This window comes from Rutidosis leptorrhynchoides, unplaced genomic scaffold, assembly GCF_046630445.1.
Source record: "Rutidosis leptorrhynchoides isolate AG116_Rl617_1_P2 unplaced genomic scaffold, CSIRO_AGI_Rlap_v1 contig175, whole genome shotgun sequence".
Taxonomy (NCBI): Eukaryota; Viridiplantae; Streptophyta; class Magnoliopsida; order Asterales; family Asteraceae; genus Rutidosis; species Rutidosis leptorrhynchoides.
The window spans coordinates 17,720-38,884 of record NW_027266424.1 but is presented as its reverse complement, the minus strand read 5'-3'; the positions used below and the strand labels follow the sequence as shown (position 1 = coordinate 38,884).

General features: G+C 38.7%; 4 protein-coding genes and 1 pseudogene across 8 annotated transcripts; 3 read left to right on the top strand and 2 right to left on the bottom strand.

Annotated features, from left to right (window-relative positions):
- Positions 1–1,600: 1,600 nt before the first annotated feature.
- Positions 1,601–5,140, bottom strand: LOC139881610 (E3 ubiquitin protein ligase RIN2-like). The gene is given in 13 exon segments (XM_071866054.1): positions 1,601–1,657; positions 1,747–2,119; positions 2,197–2,418; positions 2,508–2,575; positions 2,656–2,793; positions 2,887–3,044; positions 3,449–3,551; positions 3,717–3,813; positions 4,150–4,271; positions 4,369–4,433; positions 4,436–4,454; positions 4,606–4,683; positions 4,901–5,140. Coding segments are annotated over 13 exon segments (1,740 nt in total).
- Positions 5,141–6,308: 1,168 nt separating this feature from the next.
- Positions 6,309–9,538, top strand: LOC139881607 (TMV resistance protein N-like; annotated as a pseudogene).
- Positions 9,539–13,303: 3,765 nt separating this feature from the next.
- On the top strand, positions 13,304–14,737 carry LOC139881605 (uncharacterized). Its single transcript, XM_071866050.1, has 2 exons — positions 13,304–13,965; positions 14,140–14,737. Exons 1-2 carry the CDS (start codon positions 13,304–13,306, stop codon positions 14,735–14,737), a joined length of 1,260 nt encoding a protein of 419 aa, XP_071722151.1.
- Positions 14,738–15,045: 308 nt separating this feature from the next.
- On the top strand, positions 15,046–15,222 carry LOC139881604 (uncharacterized). Its single transcript, XM_071866049.1, has one exon. It carries the CDS (start codon positions 15,046–15,048, stop codon positions 15,220–15,222), a length of 177 nt encoding a protein of 58 aa, XP_071722150.1.
- Positions 15,223–17,144: 1,922 nt separating this feature from the next.
- LOC139881611 (NADPH-dependent diflavin oxidoreductase 1) lies at positions 17,145–20,925 on the bottom strand. 5 transcript variants are annotated; one of them, XM_071866057.1, is made up of 13 exons: positions 20,785–20,925; positions 20,623–20,700; positions 20,405–20,509; positions 20,110–20,201; positions 19,580–19,764; positions 19,283–19,295; positions 19,069–19,153; positions 18,876–18,950; positions 18,676–18,786; positions 18,432–18,566; positions 18,073–18,192; positions 17,754–17,970; positions 17,145–17,674 (listed from the first exon to the last, which is right to left on the bottom strand). In XM_071866057.1, exons 1-13 carry the CDS (start codon positions 20,923–20,925, stop codon positions 17,145–17,147), a joined length of 1,887 nt encoding a protein of 628 aa, XP_071722158.1. The 5 variants fall into 5 exon arrangements, with proteins under 5 accessions (XP_071722158.1, XP_071722160.1, XP_071722156.1 ...); XM_071866059.1 differs by lacking the exon at positions 19,283–19,295 and having other exon boundaries at positions 19,069–19,157; positions 20,623–20,681; positions 20,781–20,925; XM_071866055.1 differs by lacking the exon at positions 19,283–19,295 and having other exon boundaries at positions 19,069–19,162; positions 19,555–19,764.
- Between the last annotated feature and the right edge of the window lie 240 nt (positions 20,926–21,165).

Genomic DNA, 21,165 nt, shown 5'->3' with positions numbered 1-21,165 from the left:
GCATGTAGTTAAACAAATTGACCGGACATTTACCTTAAAATATGAAAAGTGAAAATAAAGGGAGAAGAAACGAATGCAAGATTACAAATTCCACTAATAGGATTGTCCAAGGAATGTAGCTCTGACTCCGTGTTTCTTGCTCTTGCCAACCAACTACTATCTACCAATTTACTCCGTACTATTATGTACTAATGATATTTACCTCGGTAAGTTTTGTATTTCTATAGTAAAGTTATCATCTTCATCTCGGGGTCCAAAAATTTCTAACATTTCTGTCGTTTTAATCTATCTTTCCTTTTCCCCTAAATGTCAATCGTCACTCATGCAAGTCTTGTGTCGCAAATCTGTTACGCAAATGCGACAAATCAGCAACGCAACATTACTTGAAATACTTACGACTACTTTTGAGAGTACCATTTGTAGGTTCTAAGAAGTTTTTATAAGTATACTAATTTTGACCAAAAAAAGAGATTATTCTGATATTTTATAGGTCGAAAGGAAAGATGAATTGATAATTGGGAGACGAGAAGATAGCAAAAGGTCCGGTAGAAGAGGAGCAAGTCACATTGAAGAGTGGTCCTTTGTCCTCTCTCATCCTGAATTTATTTATCAACAAAATTGGACTCAAGTTACTCAAAAAGCAAATTGGACTGTAAATAAAAACCATAGGGACAAATATTTTAAATGTTGGGGGGAGGCTCTACCCGTTAATGCAGTGCTGATCGACACGTGTCATTGTATAACTAGTGCCAAATAGAGTTAAGTACCCAATTTGAGTTTTTAGATTTTGACTTTTCTGTCAGTCCGGCCAAGAGTGAAGCTATTTTTACCCTTAATAACTAAACTTTGAAATTATTTTTTTCCGGACAATAAGTTTATAAGTCCCTGTGCTGAACGAAAACACGGAGATTCCTGTGTACAAAATGATTGGTAAGACGTCCCTGTGTTGTTATAAATCAGGTTTGGAAATCCCTCCGTTGATTTCCTATGCTCATTTATTAGTGTTTACGTGGGCGAAGAACTAATCTATTTCCGTTACCATAAGCTAAACTTGTTAACTCTGTCAATTGAGCTAATAAAACCAACTTATAAAGACTAACATGTTAATTTCGGAGAAAAAGTGGCACATTGTTTTGACTAGAGACAACAATAGACGTCGGGAGTCAAACTCGTAACCAAGGAATTGTCTCCTTAAAGTCTAGCACGTTTGGTCGTCTCCTCAAATCCTCTTTTTACACCCAGTTGAGCAAAGATTGTAATCAATCTAGTTAAACACGAATTGTGGAAGTCTGGAATATCAGGGGTCGGCCAGGTCATATATTTTATTTCAAAGGGTAAAAAATGAATGCGGTATATGCTTCATTTTTATCTTCTTCCAGAATTGATTTTACTGTGCCGGCTTTATATACATTACAGACGATGAAGCTTCTGAATGTGTTGAAACATAACAACAGAGTAAAAAAAGAAAAAGACTGGACCCACCCAAAGTTGCAAATCAGCAACCTCGACACTTTTAACACTTTACATATTCAGAAGGCTTCCTGTACCAGGGATAATCAAGTGCAGAAGTCATTACAGTTAAAAGAAATCACACACTTTTTCACATCTGGAGAAGATTATTCACAGTAACGGTAACTGAATTAGTTCGCTGTAGGTCCTGCAAAATTTAGTTTACGTTTTCGTTAAAGATCACGGCAACCAATGATTGTAGACTTTCATGTCAAGGAAGAACGAAAGGATTGTTACCTGCAAAATGATTTCATCTGGGACATGAGGTAGAACCTCCCTTACAGTCTCGGCCATGGAGAGTATATTGAGTATGTTGTCATTTGGAGTGCGGGAATGAGTCCGCAAGTGTAAACCACCCGTGCCGGCTGGAAATCTTCCACCAGCAGCAGGAGGAGGTGTCGGTGGACCAGTTGGAGGCTGTGGCGGAGGATGGATCGGCCAGAGGCTCCATGCAGCGTCTTCAAGGGCAGATTGGGCATACGTCTCTCCAACAGTCGCAAGGTGTCTCATCATCATCTGAACTCTGCCCAACCCGACCGGCGTTACAGGATTGGACGGCCCTGCCCCATCGACACCCTGGCCGGACCAAGTACGCAACCAACTTGAATCCCTAAACACCCCAAAAGCAAAATATCAAAAAAGGGAAATAATGTTAAATTAGAGGATATTTAAGGGGAGAAAGTAAACCTCCAAGGACTGCCTTCTACAGGGTTTTGTAAATGATTAGGAAAGACTCCTGTAGGCAGGGTGGGTGCACCAGTGTTTAGTCCTGCACTTATTTGGCGGGCTAGTTGTTCATCACTTGTAACTTCTGCTGCACGAGAGCTTGCTTCATGTTCAGGTCTACCCACAAACATTGGCTTCCGACACGTTGGACAGGAATAAACCTCGTTTAACCCTTGATCCAACCTGGCAATAGTTGAGAGCCAATTTTCAGGAAAATATCGTAAAGCGGGAAGTAGAGAGGAGCACAAAATGTTTGTAACAACCAAACCTACCAAGATCTCAAGCAAGCAAGATGAAAAAGGTGACTGCAGTGCAACCTCTTAGCCTTGGCCATAGGTTCCTGTTACAAACCCACTTCTTCAATGAAGTTTGAGTGAAATAAAACCGAGAAGTGGGGGATTACATATTGATTTCACGTACCCTACAGATGGCACATTCATCATCATATGCACGTAGCTCTTCAGGTGTAGCATCAGGAAGTGCTGCATGAAGGGCATCCAACGCTCTTCTCAGTTTGATAAATCCTTTTACTCGCTTCACTATTGCACTTAATAAGGCCTGCTCAAAACGATGCGAAAATAGATCAATGACTTCAATGTGTCGAATATAATTTATGGGGAGTTTCTGTGAGAAGGAATTTTATGTTATTACCCGGATGTTCAGAAAAAGGACTGCATCCATGAGATGGAAGGCCATGCCGTGAAGCCACCAAATATACATATAGTGACCAAGGGCCATTAATAGTGTCAAAATGTCAAGAGAGAAACCCAAATTCCGAGTAAGACTGCCTTTCCATTCCAAAAACGAACCTACAATTGAAATCTGTTAGACTACGTTGACACCTTCCAATACAAGAAAGATAAGCAAAAGAAATACATGCACAAGAGAAAATATGTTACACAGCATACAAGACTCAAGTTTGGAAGAAGTAGGAAAGAAAAGAAAGATACAAAAGCACTTAATTTGCTGCCAAATGAAGAAAAAAGAGCAATTCAATTCCAAAAGTTTGAAATGGAAAGCATCAGATTTTTTTATACTTAGTTAAAAACAGCTGTGACTTTGCACTGCCATATTAATTTAATTAATCATCAACTTTTGGGATGGGGAAGGGGAAGGATAAGTGAAACTCTTGAAAATAAACTATGAATAATGGAATTGCATCCACCGCAATTACATAAGTATCACACAGATAAACTAAAGGAAGGATAAAAACCAGCTGATGTATCAATGTATTTTGATCCTTGACAATCCATGCTGTTTGCTGCTGAATGGTAGAGCCATATATCAAGCAGCTGAAATCCGTGGACCAAAATGGCCTGCAGAGGAATATTCCACAAATCAATGAGTAATACTGTTAAACACTGATCCAATATTTCATGATAAAAGATATACAGAAATAAAGCAAATATAACACCACCCATAAAATTTGGGGAAGGAAATAAAGCTTTTTAGATAGTTGAATATTGCTTTTGATGGCATACCTGCATGGTCTCAAAAACAATACTTAGTGGCTCAAAAAATAACAACGGAAGCATAGATGAACCCAGTGTGCTGCACACCAGCAGACATACCCTTATCCTGTCAAGAACCAACAAAAGTGATTAAGAATATTTTAATCTGAGGTCTTAGATAATACAGAAAGAATAGCAGTTAATTTTATTTATCGGTCTTTATTTTATTCAGCAACACCACCTCGACCACATCCTACCCTAACCATGTCTTTCTTATGCATGTTTGAAGGTCAATATTTTCATTTAGCAATGACCTTCATACATTCACTCCTCCCCAGGTAAACACAAACATTTTGTCCCTTCACCCAGGTAACTACTCTTTCATATCAAAGTTTCGGTAAAAATTTTAAAAGAAAGGAAAGCAATGAGATTTCTAATGTCAATAAAAGCTAATAAATAATACCATAACAAGTCAGCAGAAAGCACCATGAGTAACACTGAAAATACACGAAAATACGTCCATGGAGTTGCAGTTGGGGATGCGTTCAGCCGCTCAAGTCGGTCTCGACCCAACGCTTGAAACATCTGCACAGTAAACAGATGTGACACAACATATGAAATGCTATTTCTTGCATCTTATAAAAAAAAATAAAAAATCAATTAACATCATTTCAATATGTACCTTAAGACAACATAGAACAATCAACCATGTAAACCAAAACCCTGCTTGAAATGTTGTAGGAGGACGACTAAAGGTAAAAATGTCCCCTGTGTTCATTTGAAAACAAAGCAAACTATTTATATTGATCTATCAAGTGTAACTCCCGAGAAAACATTCAAGTCCGTATCCAACTAGGATAAAAATGATAAAATAAATGCTTACGAATGGAATCCAGTATGATAGGAACTATATGTGTACCTTGTAGATAACATAATTGATAAGACGTTCCACCAATTTCCGTGTTTCAGAAGGATATAGCTCTACAAAAAATAGTGTCTGCATGAAGAAAAACGAGGAGCAGCTATCATCAATCGTAAACAGATAGTGAGCTCATGTTATCTAGTGATCACCCAAGTCTGCCAGAGACATTGTAGAAACATATAATCAAACTCTTTCAAAATCACAAATTTTCGTCATTATTTTTTGGAATTGGCAAATAATTCTATTTAAACCCCGTAAAATTTCAAAAGACAGTCTGTATGACCAGACTAACCTTGAGAGAGACAACAAGCAGGAGAAACACGTTAAGCACAAAATTTGCGAGCAAAGCAACTGTGGCATATGAACCAAGAAGCAGCTCAAGAACATGACTTGCATTCTCCAAGTTAACAGAATCCTTATCAATTAACCCATCCGATTTAAGTTTATCAAGGGAAAACTCTGTCCATAATTGAAGACCCACAAAGCTTATGACTGTGGACACTGCCGAGACTGTTAAGTAGCTCACACCCATTCTCTGTAGCCTTTGTACCAAAACTCAAATCCAAAGAATTTCATTACAACCAAAGTATTGACATGATTCTTTGACCGCTTCAACAGAAGTCGTGCCTCAAAGGTGAACTGAAAAGGCAGGAACCCCCTAAGATTGCAACCAGATAGACCTGAAAAAATTTACACAATCAGACAATTACTGGGGCAAATTACACATCAATCAGCACTTTCATGAAACAAAAACATGATAAATCTTATTTTTCAAAGCCAACTTGGTTATTTCGACTTTGAAAACTGAAAACACCATCTTACCACAGAAGAGCTCAATTGAACAAGTCAGCCTAACAGAGGTGATTATCCATTTAGGTTAGTTTTCCAGGACTAACAGACCAAACCAGCAAGTCTCATACGTTTATCACTCCATTCCCAATCAAAGTTAGCGATCAAGTTACACTGAATCCATAGCGTCATTTTATTTTATTTAATAAATTAATCAAAATTCATATAAAAGTCATCCGATTGTGATCCCACCAAACTCCCAAAAACAGAAACGTAGACGACCCAATCCCCAATAAGCAAACATTAGAAAAAAGGCAATCCTTGAATTAGGTTAATAGAAGATACATAAACGTGTGTCGTGTTAACAGCTCATAAAAATCGAATTCAAACAGAAACGAAGTGTAGAAAAATTGAGTTTACGAACCAGATTTGATCTATCGTGAGGAAGCAGTCAGAATAATGGCGTCGGAGGAGGTTTCTGCGAGATAGAACTTGGAATTGCCCGATTTTTATTAGCGAAGGAGATGGAGCTTTGGTCAGTTTTTGCGGGAAAGCGAATAGGAGGAGATCGTATGTATGTATGTATATCTAATCTTAAGTGTTTTAACATTTTTTTATTGAAAATTTTATATTAATACAATAATCAAATTCCGTTACTGTTACATGGATGCTGCATAAAACTTTACTTCCGTTTTGCAAGTTTCTATCGCGGTTACAGGGAGCTAACATGGCACTTAACATTCGTTAACTTCAGTAACAGTTACTGACATGGCATTTTTTAATATTGAAAAAAATTAAAAAAATTTAGGCCAAAAAATTATCCTTTTCCTTCTTCACATCGTCGATGACGTCTCTTTGTACATACGACTTTTGTACGAAGGCAAACCCAATCCAATCAGCTAGTAGCTACCATGGAATCCTCCTCTTCTTCTTCTTCTTGCTCTTCTTCCTCGAATCGGAAATGGAAATACGATGCCTTTTTGAGTTTTAGGGGTGAGGATACTCGCACGAACTTTGTCAGTCATTTGTTTGATAATCTGAAAACGAGTGGGCTCCACGTCTTCAAAGATGACAAGAAGCTTGAGAAAGGCCACGAGATCGCTCCTGAGCTTTTACAAGCGATTCGAGAATCCAAGTGTTCGATCGTCGTCTTGTCGAGTAACTATGCGTCTTCCACTTGGTGCTTGAATGAGCTCACTGAGATCGTTGCGCAAAACAAAGCAGTCGGGCACAAGGTTATCCCAATATTTTTACGATGTTGATCCCTCTCAAGTTAGGAAACAAAATGGGAAATATAAAAAAGCATTCGATCATCATGAAGCAACTTTTCAGAGAGAAAAAAGAGATTATTCGTACATGGAGAGATGTTTTGACCCAAGTATCCGATCTTGCAGGGTTTCCCTTACAAAATAGGTCAGTACTGTATATTTGTGTGTTTAATTATAAAATTTGAGTTATTAGTATTTATCTGCTTCTAGAAATAAAAAGCTAAGCTAGTTAGTTAGTTAGTTAGTTAGTTAGTTAGTTACACAAGTCAGTTCGTAGTTAGCTGATTAGTTCAGCGACTTAGTTGTAATAGTAACGCTGACAAGGTAGCTACATCAGATTACAATATAAACCGGTTCATATCTGAATTATAGGGAAGAAGCAGATGTCATCAAAGAAGTTGTTAAAGTGATAGCGAGAGAATCAAAAACTGCATATTCCAGTACCATTGATGGTTTGATTGGAATTGGCAAAAGATTGAGCAAGTTAAGAGAAAAAATGTGGTTAGATTCAGAAGATGCTCGTTTTATCGGTATATGTGGGATGGGTGGAATTGGCAAGACAACAATTGCAAGATGTGCATATGAATTTATGTCGGGGGATTTTGAAGGAAAATGCTTTCTCGCTAATGTTCGAAAAGAATCAACAAAACGTTTACAGAAACAACTTCTGATTGACATCCTCCGAGAAGAATCTGATATATGGAACGAACACGATGGGGCTATCATAATCAAGAATAGACTATGTCACAAGAAGGTTCTTAATTGTATTAGATGACGCGGACGATGAAAACGCAATTAAGATATTTGATGGGAAGTCATGATTGGTTTGGTCCGGGAAGCAGAATCATCATTGCTAGTAGAGATGAACATTTGTTGTTGACTTGTGGAGTGCAAGAGAATAATATATACAATGCCACACTATTAAATTTTAATGAAGCTCTCAGACTTCTTTGTTTAAAAGCTTTTGGAAGTAATGAACCCCATGAAGGTTTTGTGGACCTTAGCACATCTGTGGTACATTATACTTCTGGCCTTCCTTTAGCTCTTGAAGTCTTAGGATCATTTTTGCGTGGTAGAACTATTAATGAATGGAGAAGCGCAATTGGACGCTTTGATGTAGATTCAGATGACAAAATATTCAATGCTCTACGAGTTAGTTTTGAGGGGCTCAAGCCAACTGAGAAAGAAACATTTCTTGACATAGCTTGCTTTTTCAATAACAAATACTACAATTATTATGTCAGAGAAATGCTGGAAAGTTGCGATTTGTATCCAGATATCAGTGTAAAAGTTCTCGTCGAGAAGTGTCTTTTAAATGTCGACAACTATGGCATATCGGGGCAGAAAATTTTGGATGCATGATTTGTTGCAACGCATGGGGCAACAAATAGTTGAACAGAATTGTCAAAGCGATCCAGGAAAGCACACTAGGCTCTGGAAGGAAGAAGATATACACGAGGTTTTAACTCAAAGCACTGTAAGTGATTTTACCATAACTATGATTTTTGTTCTCTTTCAACTAATTGCAGTAATACTAACTCAAACTTATAATCTGTCTGATGATATAATATTTAGGGTACAGAAAATGTCCGAGTCATAATGTTTAAGGTACATATTGTTACGAGAAATTTGATTTTTTTTTTTCTTTTTTTTCCTTGTATGACAATGAAATTTCCTCGTGGTTTGTATTAGGGAGCAGAAGAAGTGATCCATGTGGGTGGCAGATGCTTTCTCAAACATGAAAACATTAAGAATTCTTGTAATAAAGAATAAAAAATTGATTTTTCCAAATGGTATTCTTGCACATAGTTCGTTCAGGAATCTACGATTTGTTGATTGGGAAAAATTCGATTTATCGTATTTTTCCATCATGCTTCCAACTTAATAAACTAGTTCATCTAGTTATGCATGGTGCCTCTACTGTAACTTTGTGGGAGGACACTAGAGTAAGCTCTTTACTTATGCTCTTCTAAATTGGTTTTAATGTTTATATGTATCTAATATGTTGCTCTGAATGATCGCATTCTTAACTTCTGCAGCGTCTACCAAATTTAAAATCAATCGATTTCAGTCACTCTCAACTTCTCCAAAATACTCCAAACTTGGAAGGTGCTGTGAATGTTAAAATTTTGAAGTTTGAAGGATGTTCCAAGCTGTCAACCATTCATGATTCAATTGGGGATCTGGAAAGTCTTACGATTTTGAGTTTGAGAGGTTGCAAGAGTCTTAAAAGACTTCCGGAAGAAGTGAAAGGATGGAATTTTCTTGAAATTCTTGACCTTAATGGATGTTCTATTCTAGAGAACTTGCCAAACAATTTAGGGAAAGCAAAATTGTTGGAGGAACTCGACTTGAGTGAAACTTGTATAATGGAACTTCCATCATCTCTCACCAATTTTAGAAATCTGAAGAAGTTTTGTTTTCGTGGTTGGAATGGGGCAGAATCATGGTCGGGATTTGTTAGCCGCCATAAGGAAGTTAGTAGTATGAGTCCCCTGGGTTCTTTCTTAAAGATGGTCACAAGTTTTCCCAAGTTAACAATTCTTGACTTAAGTGGGTGGAGGCTCTCTGAGGGTGCTATTCCCAATGATCTAAGTTCATTAGCATCACTGAAAAAACTAGACCTCAGCAATAATAATTTTGCTAGCCTACCTCGATCAGCTTTTCAACTACCAAGACTCACAGACCTAAGATTGGCGAATTGCAAAGAGCTCAAGTCATTGCCTTCTTTTTCAGGACTGAAGTTCTTGGAGAATATTAGTTTAAGTGGTTGCAATCTCGCTGATGGGGTTATTCCCTACGATCTCCGTTCATCAGGCTGTTTAACGACCTTAGATTTTAGTGGCAACAATTTTAGGTTGCAATCTCGCTGATGGGGTTATTCCCTACGATCTCCGTTCATCAGGCTGTTTAACGACCTTAGATTTTAGTGGCAACAATTTTAGTAGACTACCTCATCAATCTTATCTAGAATTTAAATTCAGTCTTGACTTGAATTTAATGAGGTGTCCTCTGCTGGTTGCAAAAGAAGGATATGAGAGCTTCTCATTATCACTATTCAGAAGCATGTTACTGGAGGTTGGAATACTCTCTCTCTCTCTTCATTATGTATGTAATATCCTCTCTTAGTTGCTCTACTTTGGAATTTACATATTTCCATTCTACTTTTTCAGCCACGCGGATGGCAATTTAGTTTTGTTATTCCTGGGAATGACATGCTGAAATGGTTTCAAAGATGGCCGACTGGGGTCAAAGTATTAATACATACTGGCACTGCGCGATGGGAGCGGGAGAAGGATGGTAATCATGGTACCAAGTTGAAGTTGAAGGGTTTTGCCTATTGCATAGCTTTCAGAGCAAAGGAAAGATTAAACCCCGGACGTGGGGATATCATCCATTCCTTGGAATTCAATCATGGGGGCTACTATCGTACTAAAATTTATTTCAGTGAGGAGTCTCTGTTGTCGACCCATCAATGGATACTTTATCATTCTGAATATCCTATGGGTATGGGCTATTCAAGTGAGGCCTGGTTGGAAGTCAATTCCGAGCAGCCAGATCTGGAGATACAGATGGGGTGGAGAAAAGTGTACCAGGAAGTAAAAAACTGTTCTTGATGCAAGAATTGTCAAGTACACTACAGAGAGAAAACAGAGTATGTAAATGTAAATACTCCCTCCATTTCATATTAAGTGTCCATTTTGACTTCAAAATTCATACGGTATTAGCATGAATTATAGCGTGAATTCAATCACTTTTGAGAACAATTCACTGAATTGAAGGGTACACATTTTCTGTAAAAGGGAAAACTCAAGACGTGTGCTGAGGAAAATAGGCTTGGACAAATTATTACCTAGAATTCAGAGGGACTTTGCATTTCTCCCAATTAATGCCGGCATACAGCTTTTGTCGTCCAACAACTTACATTATATCAAAAATACTTTAATCTGCAGTTACAAATCAAAAACTTATCACCAACACTTGACATTCAATTTTTCTTCCGACTCGAATCAGTCATTACCCGCAATGAGTACCTTGGCCTGGAACTGTAGGGGTTTGGGCAACCCCTATAAAGTTCAAACTCTGTTGAAAATATAGAGAAATTTTCAGCCTGACATTTTCTTCGTTTTGGAAACAAAAAAACTATCCTCGGAACTACAATATATCTGAGGCAGAATGAAGATCCCTGGCTGTTTCGGTGTAGATAGAGATATCGATCGGTCAGGCTTCAGTGGCGGATTAGCTCTATTTTGGACAGAAGATATTTCTGTCGACATTTTGTCTTTCTCTAGGAATCACAAAGATGCTGTGATAGATAACAAGTGGAGACTAACTGGCATTTACGGCTGGCCGGAATCGGAAAATAAGTGGAAAACGAGGAGCCTTCTTCTAGATCTAGCTCCAAGATGTAATCTCCCGTGGATGCTTGTAGGGGATTTTAATTTGATTCTGGATAACTCAGAGAAGAGTGGAGGCAATCCTAGAACTCAGGCACAACTTGACATCTTCCGGTCAGCTGTCAGTGGTTGCAACTTATCCGATCCGCCTTTCTCAGGTAACCCCTTCACTTGGCGTAGTACAAGAGGCTCTGAAATCTATATACAAGCAAGATTAGATCGAGCCCTTGCCGACAGCAGATGGGTGAGACTGTTCCCTTTGGCGGTCACTCAACACATTCAAGACTTCCAATCGGACCATTCCCCTATTTTGGTCCATCTGTCAGGCTTACCTGGTCCGAAAGGTAAATTCTTCTTCCGTTATAATAATGGCTGGGGCAAAGATCAGGATTGTGTGGACACTATAAATGCTACTTGGAATGAGACTCCTCAAGCCTCTAATCTTAGAGAGTGTTGGGCTAAATTAGAATCAGTTAGATGCTCTTTGAAGCAGTGGCGGCAAAATCATCCAATGAACTTTGCACATCAAATTAAACAAAAGCAAGCTTTGTTAAACAGACTCCCCCATGCTCTGCAATCGTCCACTGACCGAGTTCGAGCGGCCTCATTACATAGTGAAATTAAAACTCTCAACCAGATGGAAGATGACTACTGGAGGCAGAGAGAAAAAAGTTCATTGGATCGGTAAGGGAGACCGTAACACTAAATTCTTCCACTATGCTGCATCTAATAGGAGGAAAAAAAACAACATCGAAAGGGTTAAAGATAACGAAGGCCACTGGATTTCAGACCTCAAGTCAATAGCGGATAATGTCAATGGTTTCTTCAAAGACCTTTTCACCTCCCAAAACCCCTCCGACTTCTCTGCCATTCTGGACTGCATTGATAGTAGAGTCTCCTCTGAAGACAATCTGATCCTTTCTAAAGAGATTAGCGTGGAGGAAGTCTCTGAGGCACTAAAGAACACTCATTCCAACAAAGCCCCAGGTCCAGACGGTTTATCCGCAGGCTTCTTCAAAACCACTAGTCTCAAATCAAGACTGAAGTTACTAGGGCAATCAATGATTTTTTTACTGGAGGTGACACCCCCCGACTTCAATCACACTCATCTTATTCTCATCCCAAAGACGAAGGTTCTGGAATCTCTGTCTCAATATTGCCCTATTAGCCTCTGTAACCTGCTCTACAAGCTAGCTGCTAAAGTCCTGGCCTCTCGACTTAAAAAAGTTCTCCCAGGTATTATCTCGCCTTTCCAATCGACAGTCCTGCCTGGCCGACTTATCTCTGACAATGTGGTGCTAGCTTACGAATTGACGCATGCCATCAAAAGCAAGGCTGGGAACACAGGCTGGTGCGCTCTAAAAACAGATATGTCTGAGGCCTTTGATCGTGTCGAATGGTCTTATCTTAGAGCATTAATGTTGAGACTGGGTTTCTCGGGCGTCTGGACTGAATGGATAATGAAATGTGTATCTTCAGTCTCCTTCTCGGTTTTGATTAATAACCACCCCTGCGAAACCATTATACCAGAAAGAGGCCTACGGCAAGGGGACCCCCTTTCTCCCTTCTTGTTCATCCTTTGTTCTGAAGGGCTCTCGTCTCTTCTAGCTAAAGCAGGCTCAACTGGTAAGATTTCCGGATGCAGCATATCCCGCACCAGCCCAAGGATTAATCATCTCCTCTTCGCCGACGACAGTCTCTTCTTCATTAAAGCATCCCAACCGGAAATAGAAACACTTAAGGAGGTCTTTGTCACCTACGAAGCAGCTTCGGGTCAATCCATTAACCTTCAGAAATCTGGAATTTATTTCAGTCCCAATACAGATAGACTTACAAGAAGGAACATAAAAGACTACCTGGGTATTAATGAAGTGTTAACTCATGATAGATATCTCGGTCTCCCTCTCCTAGTGGGCAGCTCAAAAGTCATGAACTTCAAGCACATTACGGAGAAAGTTTGGAAGAGATTGCACTCGTGGTCGACCAGTTTTCTCTCTAACGCTGGAAATGAAGTCCTCATTAAAGCAGTTATCCAAGCTATCCCCACATATGCTATGAGGTGCTTCTGTATCCCAGTAGCTGTATTGAAGGATATTGAGAAGGCTATTCGCTGTTTTTGGAGGAAAGGTTCAGAGAAGATCAGATGGGTCAATTGGGACACTATGGCTGGCGCAAAAAGAAATGGGGATTAAGCTTTCGCAATCTAACTGCGTTCAATCGTGCGATGCTCGCTAAACAAGGATGGAGAATCATCCAAAACCCCGACTCTCTACTGTCCAGGTCCTAAAAGCCAAATATTTCCCTTTCTCGACTTTTTTGGAAGCCAACCTAGGGAATAACCCCTCCCTTGTCTGGAGAAGCATCTTATATGGAAGAGAAACTCTCCTCAAAGGCAGTATATGGAGAATTGCTAACAGTGATTCGATCCGTATCAGAGAAGACAACTGGCTCCACAATTTCAACCTATCTTCTCGACACTTTGAAGCACTCCAAGAAAGAGGAATTAGAAGAATTTCTCAACTACTGGAAGAAGGGAGGACCTGGAACTTACCGCTTTTGAGATCAATTCTGGGCAACCATTTGGCATATCGGATTTCACTAGTGCCTATAAGGGCTACAGGGTCTGACCTCTTCGCTTGGAGCGGATCCAAAGACAATGTTTTCTCAGTTCGTAGTGCTTATTTCGTTGCGCTAGAAGGACTTCAACAAAACACTGTAAGAAATCCCTTTCCACTCTTCTGGAATCTGATTTGGAAACTAGATGTGCCTCCCAAAATCAAATTGTTCCTTTGGCGTGTCGGGCATCAAAGCCTTGCCACACGTGACAACTTAGGTAAAAGAGGTATTACATGTGTTTTAGAATATCCTGTTTGTGGCTCAGCTAGGAAAAACCAAGCTCATTTGTTCATTGACTATCCTTAGTCCCAAAAAGTATGGCAACTATTTCTCCCTAATATGAATGTTCAAGCTTGAAAAAATGTAGATTTTTTCACTTGGTACTTCAGAGTTTATAAGTCGATTGAGAATGGGAAATGGCCGATCTTTAATGCAATCCTATGATTTATTTGGAAAAATAGAAACAAGGCTTGGAAAGAACTTATTTCTAACCTACTTTGTGCGACTGTGCTTGCTGCCAGGAACTGCATTATTGACTTAATCCAGGTTTCGTCTCAACAAAACCAATTTGGTCACAGGCAGAGTTCCAATAGGCACTGGATTCTCCCTCCAGAAAGCACCTTCAAACTTAATTGTGATGCTGCAGTATATGCCCACTTAGACAAATGGGGTCTTGGTAGTGTTATTAGAGACCACAATGCTTCAGTGATTTGCTGCCAATATAGTCTTCAAGATGGCATTCCGGATATACCACTTGCAGAAGCTGCAACCATCCTCCAAGGCATCTCTGCTGCTCTATCAGCTGGATTTGAAAGACTTATCATTGAATCGGATTCCCTTTTGATCGTTAACGAACTCAATAGGAGTGGTACTTGTTTTTTGTCCTGCCATGATATTATTTGTAAGGTTAAACAGTTAGCTCGGAACTTTGTATCATGTATTTTTGCGTACACTCCTAGAAGTAACAATCGACTAGCCCATTCCTTAGCTAATCTTAGATCGAATGGGAACGGTCGATTGCCATCTTCGTTGTACTCAATTGCTCTTTTGTATCGTTAATTGAATCAAAAAATACTATCATCAAAAAAAAAAAAAAGTTAAAATACCATGTCATTAAACCGTTACTGAAATTAACGATCGTTAAGTGCCATGTCAGCTTTAATTGACAGCGGGTAGTAACTTGCATAACGAAAGTACGGTTTAGGAAGTGAAACGTAAGTATTAAATGTTTAGGTATGACTTCGAAATATAAGAATTATTATTATTATAAGAATTAAAAACTCAATTTTTCCCCCACCCAACAAACAAAAATCCATTCTTTGATTCCCCCGTCTATCAAAATCATCAATCGAAGTTGTATATTTGGGATGGGGTTTATTAAGAGTAGCTTCTCCTTCGTATTGGGGAACGTGTGTGGGATTTACATAGCTCAAAACTACGCCGTTCCAAACATCAGGAAGCTTGCAGATACAGCTGTTTTCATGCTCAAGACAGTCGAAGAGAAGTATCGGAAGCCGCCCAAGAAGAGGGATGACGATTACTAGCTATTCATTGATTGATTAACCTTCCGTGCGTTACCAGGTCTTTTGCTTCTATTAAACCGTTTTGGTGTGTATACGATTGGAGAAATACTTTCGGTATCAAGTGCTTGAATTTGGTTACAGATATATTAGTGGTTTAAATTCTTCATGTATTCATTAATATATCGAAACTGATATTTTGATCATTTTATAGCACTGGAAATTGAATTTTGCTACACGGTTTCTCTAGTTTTAATCATTTTTGCGAAGCACGATCCTTGCTATTTCAATGTATACGCTCTGAATTTCAGTAATTAGAAGCTATCTTGTCATGGCTAACAAAATGGAGCTCTGCTGTAAGCACAGCTATTTCAGCATCTATTTAAGTTCTATCACATTTTAAATTCTTTTGTTTAATGTTAGCATTGAAGCAGTGGATGCTGAATTTTCACATTAGATATCCTGTCGGGTGAAATTATCTATCTGGCGTCTTGCTAAAATGTTTGACAATTGACATAGGTCCATCAGATTTTGTTTGTGATGCTAGTTTACATCAAGATGCTATTCTTGCCTGCCTTATTTTTAAAATCTCTGAGCTTCTGTACTAGGTGTAGAATATTAAAGAGAAAAAGTAAAGAGTTGTATAGATTATGATTGGCTTTGTGTAAGTTTGGCATTTGAGGAAGTGGAAGTCTTGCAGTTAGTTGAGTTGTCTTACTATTCAATAAGCTTGTATGCTTCTGTAAAAGAGATCGTTTTTTTATAGAAAGACCAGCAGAATACAATCGTTATAGATTGGTTAATGCTCTTTCTTTTCTAGTCGAGTCTTGGTGGCATAGGTACTTGGAAGGGATGAAATTGAAACAAAGGCAAGGCATCAGAGGTTGGTTGCTTTGTCGGTGAACATCCCTGTCTTGTCTCACTAACTAAGCTTATAAACACTAGCATTGGAATGCTATGGTTTTTACGTTTTTTGCTGGAAAGTAGACACTTGGTTAAGAATGTTGCATTTTACACCTTGTTCATCACTGGATGGAAGTTGTTTGATTGTTAAGGGAAACCAGAAGAGACGATGGTGGTGAAAGTTTCGCAAAGAAAGCAGCAGGGGTTCTCTTCAGGTTTCATTGTTTCTTGGTGTCTTTTCAGTTATTCTAGTGAAAATACGACCGACCGACCGTCAGTAAAGTCATCTTGTTGGCTTGATGGCAGTTGATAGTTGATATGAATCGATACAAGTATCGATTATGGACAATGCAGTTGCATTAAGAGTTTCAAGTTTGTATGTAACTTTGTGGGCATTTTGATATTAGGGAAGATTACTTCTCATCTCGTTTTGTAATATAACGACTTTGGACTCTGAAGCTTGGAGTTGAAATTCTTGTCATTTTAATTTAAGTAGAGTTTATTTTTTATATTTTTTACATCTGCCCGTCATCCTTTTCAACGCAATTTTCACACCTCTATTGATGATGCCAAGGGCCAAATGTCTTTTAAGAATCTTGTCATGAAATTTGGCCAGGTTCTGCATTGGTTGTCGACTTATAGCAATCTTCCTCTCTTTTTAATGCGGACTGAGATCGATATCAACGGAGTGACTAACCAAATACAAAAACAAAAACAATTATCGGTTATGTTCGATCGAGCGAGTCGGATCTTCATAAGTGCAGCACCATATCCATATGATCTACGGCTGAAAGCCAATGACATGTCTTCACTCACCGTCATTGAGAGCGAATTATGGAACTATATTTTGCTTTTTAGATTTACCATTTGCTGTCTGAATAAATATTGTTTGTCCAAAATTTATCACATTGTATCCACCATTATGCATGTACGCTAAAAAAATGTGGGGAAGTTTTTCTACCTTCGAGCTTCAGAAGTACTTTTCTATCCAAACTTTGCTCTCTTAAAATGTAGGTAACATAAAAGCTAGAATAGATCTTATGTCACGACCATGCTTCAACATGGTATTTACCAGCCTTCTCTAGATTCCTAATCCACCTGGCGGCAAATTCCTTTGAGACGTCGCCTTCTTTGGATATAATTTCCTCCAAGGCTGACGTCACATCTGACGGCATTTTCGTCGAAGAGCCTGCCACGTAGATAGCTGCCCCTTCTGACAGCAAATTCCATATCCTCTCACTTTGTTCCTTCATTTTATGCTGGACATAGACCTTACGAGGTTGGTCTCTAGAAAAGGCGACATAAAAGCCTCCACCTTTTTCCCCTGAAAGTACCCCTCCATCTCGTGCATGGGACAACCAAAAGTCCTTGTACAAGAAGTCATTCTGTTCGTTTCGGCATCCAAAGAAGAAAATAACTGGAGCAGTTGAACTAGAAATACTCTGTATCGCTCTTTCCTCGATGAATCCACGAAATGGAGCACAGCCTGTTCCAGGTCCAATGAGGATGAGGGGCAAAGATGGTAATGGAGCAGGCAGACAACCTTTATGGAACCACACTGGAATAGAAGTGCCTGTAGACAAAAAACATGAGTTGTGTATGCATGTAAATAAATTCTTAGGTTTCAAACAATAATATCAATAAGTACAAACCTTGATTTGGATCGAGTTTGGCGAGCCATGATGAGCATAGACCAGATCGCTTCCTCTTAAAAGGTGTTGTCCAAGTTACCACATTTACTGTCAAATGAACTTCTTTAGGGTGAGCTAATTGGGAAGAAGAAATGGAAAAGGCCCTTGTTTTCAATGGAGGAACCAGCTGTACAAGCCACTCAAATGGCAATTGAACAGAAGGGAAATCCTCTAAAACCTACATCAGAATAGGGGAATTGATTTCAGCTCTGGTGTATGGAAAAAGTGATCAAACCTAGCGTAAAGTATAATCCATAAAATTAAATCACAAAAACCTAACCTCCAGAACCGTTCTCCGTTCCTTCTGGTTATACTGGTACAGGTCATCTCTGCCCTCGGGTGAGGCAAAATATTCAAGTCTTTCCTTTTCATGTTCAGCTGTTGCAAAAAAGCTCATCACCTTAACACCACAACAGCGGAAAAAAGGAGAAAAATTAATACATCACTATCATGTAACAAAAGTCCAGCTGGAGTGGAATACATTGTACTGAGTATTTCCGTCCATTTGGGTACTACAATAGTGAATCGGCTTGGATTGCTTTTATGCTAACAAACTTGAACACAGGAGCTAGAAATTGTAGTTTCTCAAGAGATTTCAGAGTTGATAAGCTAAGTAACATAAATGTGCAAAATACTTGCCTCAAAGAAATAGCGACGAGGGCTAGCTGATGCAACATCCATTGTCCATTGCACAAAATCTTTCAATCTAACGGAGACATCTGAGGCATTAATATGAGTGCCACGGAGGTGATCACTCATCTCTCTAGGATGAACCTGGAAACCATGCATATAATATCAACCATCAAAAAATATTACAACATCCGAATATAAGGAAAATGCATGTAATGTAGGACCATGAGCCAGCAAAACCTCATTGACTTACAGTGATATATGACTCAGAATTCAGATTACAGCGTTTTATGAAAGAATCCACAAGCTCAGGACTTTGACATGGGAGAATCTCAAGAACATCACCGACCTCATATTCAATGGTCTACAACAAATAAGAAGCCAAGATGACATTAACCACTTGTCAGTATAAAAGTAAACTATTAACAAACGAACAAACAGTGAACAACTTACGGATGAAACAAATTCAAATTCCAAGTGGCGAACATCTTTTCCAAAGTCACCTCCAGTCAACTGGTGATTCTTGATCTACATGAGCCAGTTGAAAAGGCATTAGCATGTACATAATTCACTGTAGATGGAAGTATATTGAAATCATTACAATGCAAAAATAATCTGCTAGCAGCAGCATGTTTTCTGGGAATACCATATTCAGAAAGCATTCAGGCTTATTCTTGGCATTCAAAAGTTTTCCAGGATACAGCGCACGTGCCCTCTCAATTTGCATCTCCGTCCCTTTAGTCAGACGAAGACAAACATGAGGTTCATTTCATTGTCAATCAAAAGCTTCTAATTAACATAGAGATTCAATGAAATTCATACTATTGGATATTTTAGTTTAAAACAAACATGAATTCAATACATGTTTCATATCTCCAACGCAAACTAGAAAGCAGCAGATATAGACAAAGTAGGCATCCAACCATTTGTTCTATATGTCAAACATAAGAAACTCGAGTTCGTAGTTTAACATGCCTAATTACATATTATCGGACACCACACTCTCACAAGACATAAAAACTATTTAAGCAATCATTACAAGATTCAAAATCATTGCTTCATATAACAGTACTTCATGTTTAAAACATCCAGAATTCGAGTCAGGAACTCCCAAAGTTGTAGCCCGTTAAATACAGAAATCTGAGCCATTGAGTTACCTGAGCCAGTTGAAAATTCTGAATCCACATTATCAGCATCGTGATACTTAATTTGGACCTTGGGTAGATCAATTAATTTCCTATCGAGAGTCCCAAAGTCTGGACCTTTAGGGAGGAATTGGGGTTTGATCTGATATAATATTTTCCACAGTGATGACATCCAAGGATCTAAGCTACCTTCATACCTACGAATAGGAAACAATATTTGAGAAAACTAATGTCATTTAGATTCAGACAGGAGACTGTCTGCAGAACAAAAGGTTTTATGTTGACATGGTTGATCAGAGAGAACAACGAGGAAATTGGTCACAAGCAAGATCACCGAAAAAGAACAAAAGTTACATTTTTCAACCTCGAAAGAGGTGCATAACTAAAGAGATTATATCCACCCATTCATTTATTAGATATAGAGAGAGAAAATAAAAAGAATACTATACATGATTGCAACTTTGAGGATTAGCAAGGACATAAAACATTTAGAAACTGTTGACATTTGCAGCAAAATATAATAGCCAGTTAAGGAACAATACCCTGATGGATGCTGATCATCTCCCAAACCCCGTTCAATAATAGCTGTAGCCCCAAGATCAGAAAGTCTTTTGTCTAGCTTCTTCGCCACAAACTGCATGTATCTCATATCATTAAGGTCGTTGTACAACAAAAAGAAAATGTGTACGCAAGCGCACATTGATTACAAGAAAACAATATAAAATATTATGAATTAGCTGAACATTTTTGAATTAACAGAGTTACTCGAAAGTAGCAGTTTCATGAACTGTAGAACTGTACATATTGCTATCTTAGTTATCGACCAATGATACTTACATTATATTTTTGATAACCAGAATCTCCCAACCCAAAAACAGCACAATGCATTCCTTTGAGCCAACTGGCACCTAGATTCCTTTGTAGTAGATACCTCCAAAATATCTATAAATTTAATATATATACTGATATACATTAGGAATGCAAAAATCAAGTGTTGACCGGTGGGCTATATCTCAAAATGACATTAAACTAAAACGCTCATCATAATCACCAACCTTCATGGAGTCAGGGGCGTCCCCTTGGCCTGTGGTAGAAACTACAAAAATGACAGTGTCTTCATGAGGTAACGACGCCTGTGATAGTAAAGCAACATTTTAATTTCCAGAATTCCAATTTCGCCATTTCCTGTTATTATCTAACAATAGCAAATAACTTACAGCATCATACTCGTCAATCGAACGGACAACGGCTGGGCAGCCTCTAAGCTCAGCCTCACGGCCGATGCGATCTGCCACATCCAATGCGTTACCCGTTTGAGATGCATAGAGTATCAAAAGATTTCTTGCTTTCTCTTCCATAACCCCACACAACTTCAGTATCAAAGCAGCAGATCACTTAACTCTAAATCCCCAACTTCTGACCTCTTCTCAGTACTCCCTAAAATTCAAACCAATACTCATTACTAATATAGACACCGGATTATTTTACAATCGTAATCAACAATGTGAAGAAGAATCAATTTTGTTTTATTTCACAGTTAAGCATCACATTTGGCACCGAATCAACAGCTCAAAACCAGTTCGCAACAATTCAGCTTA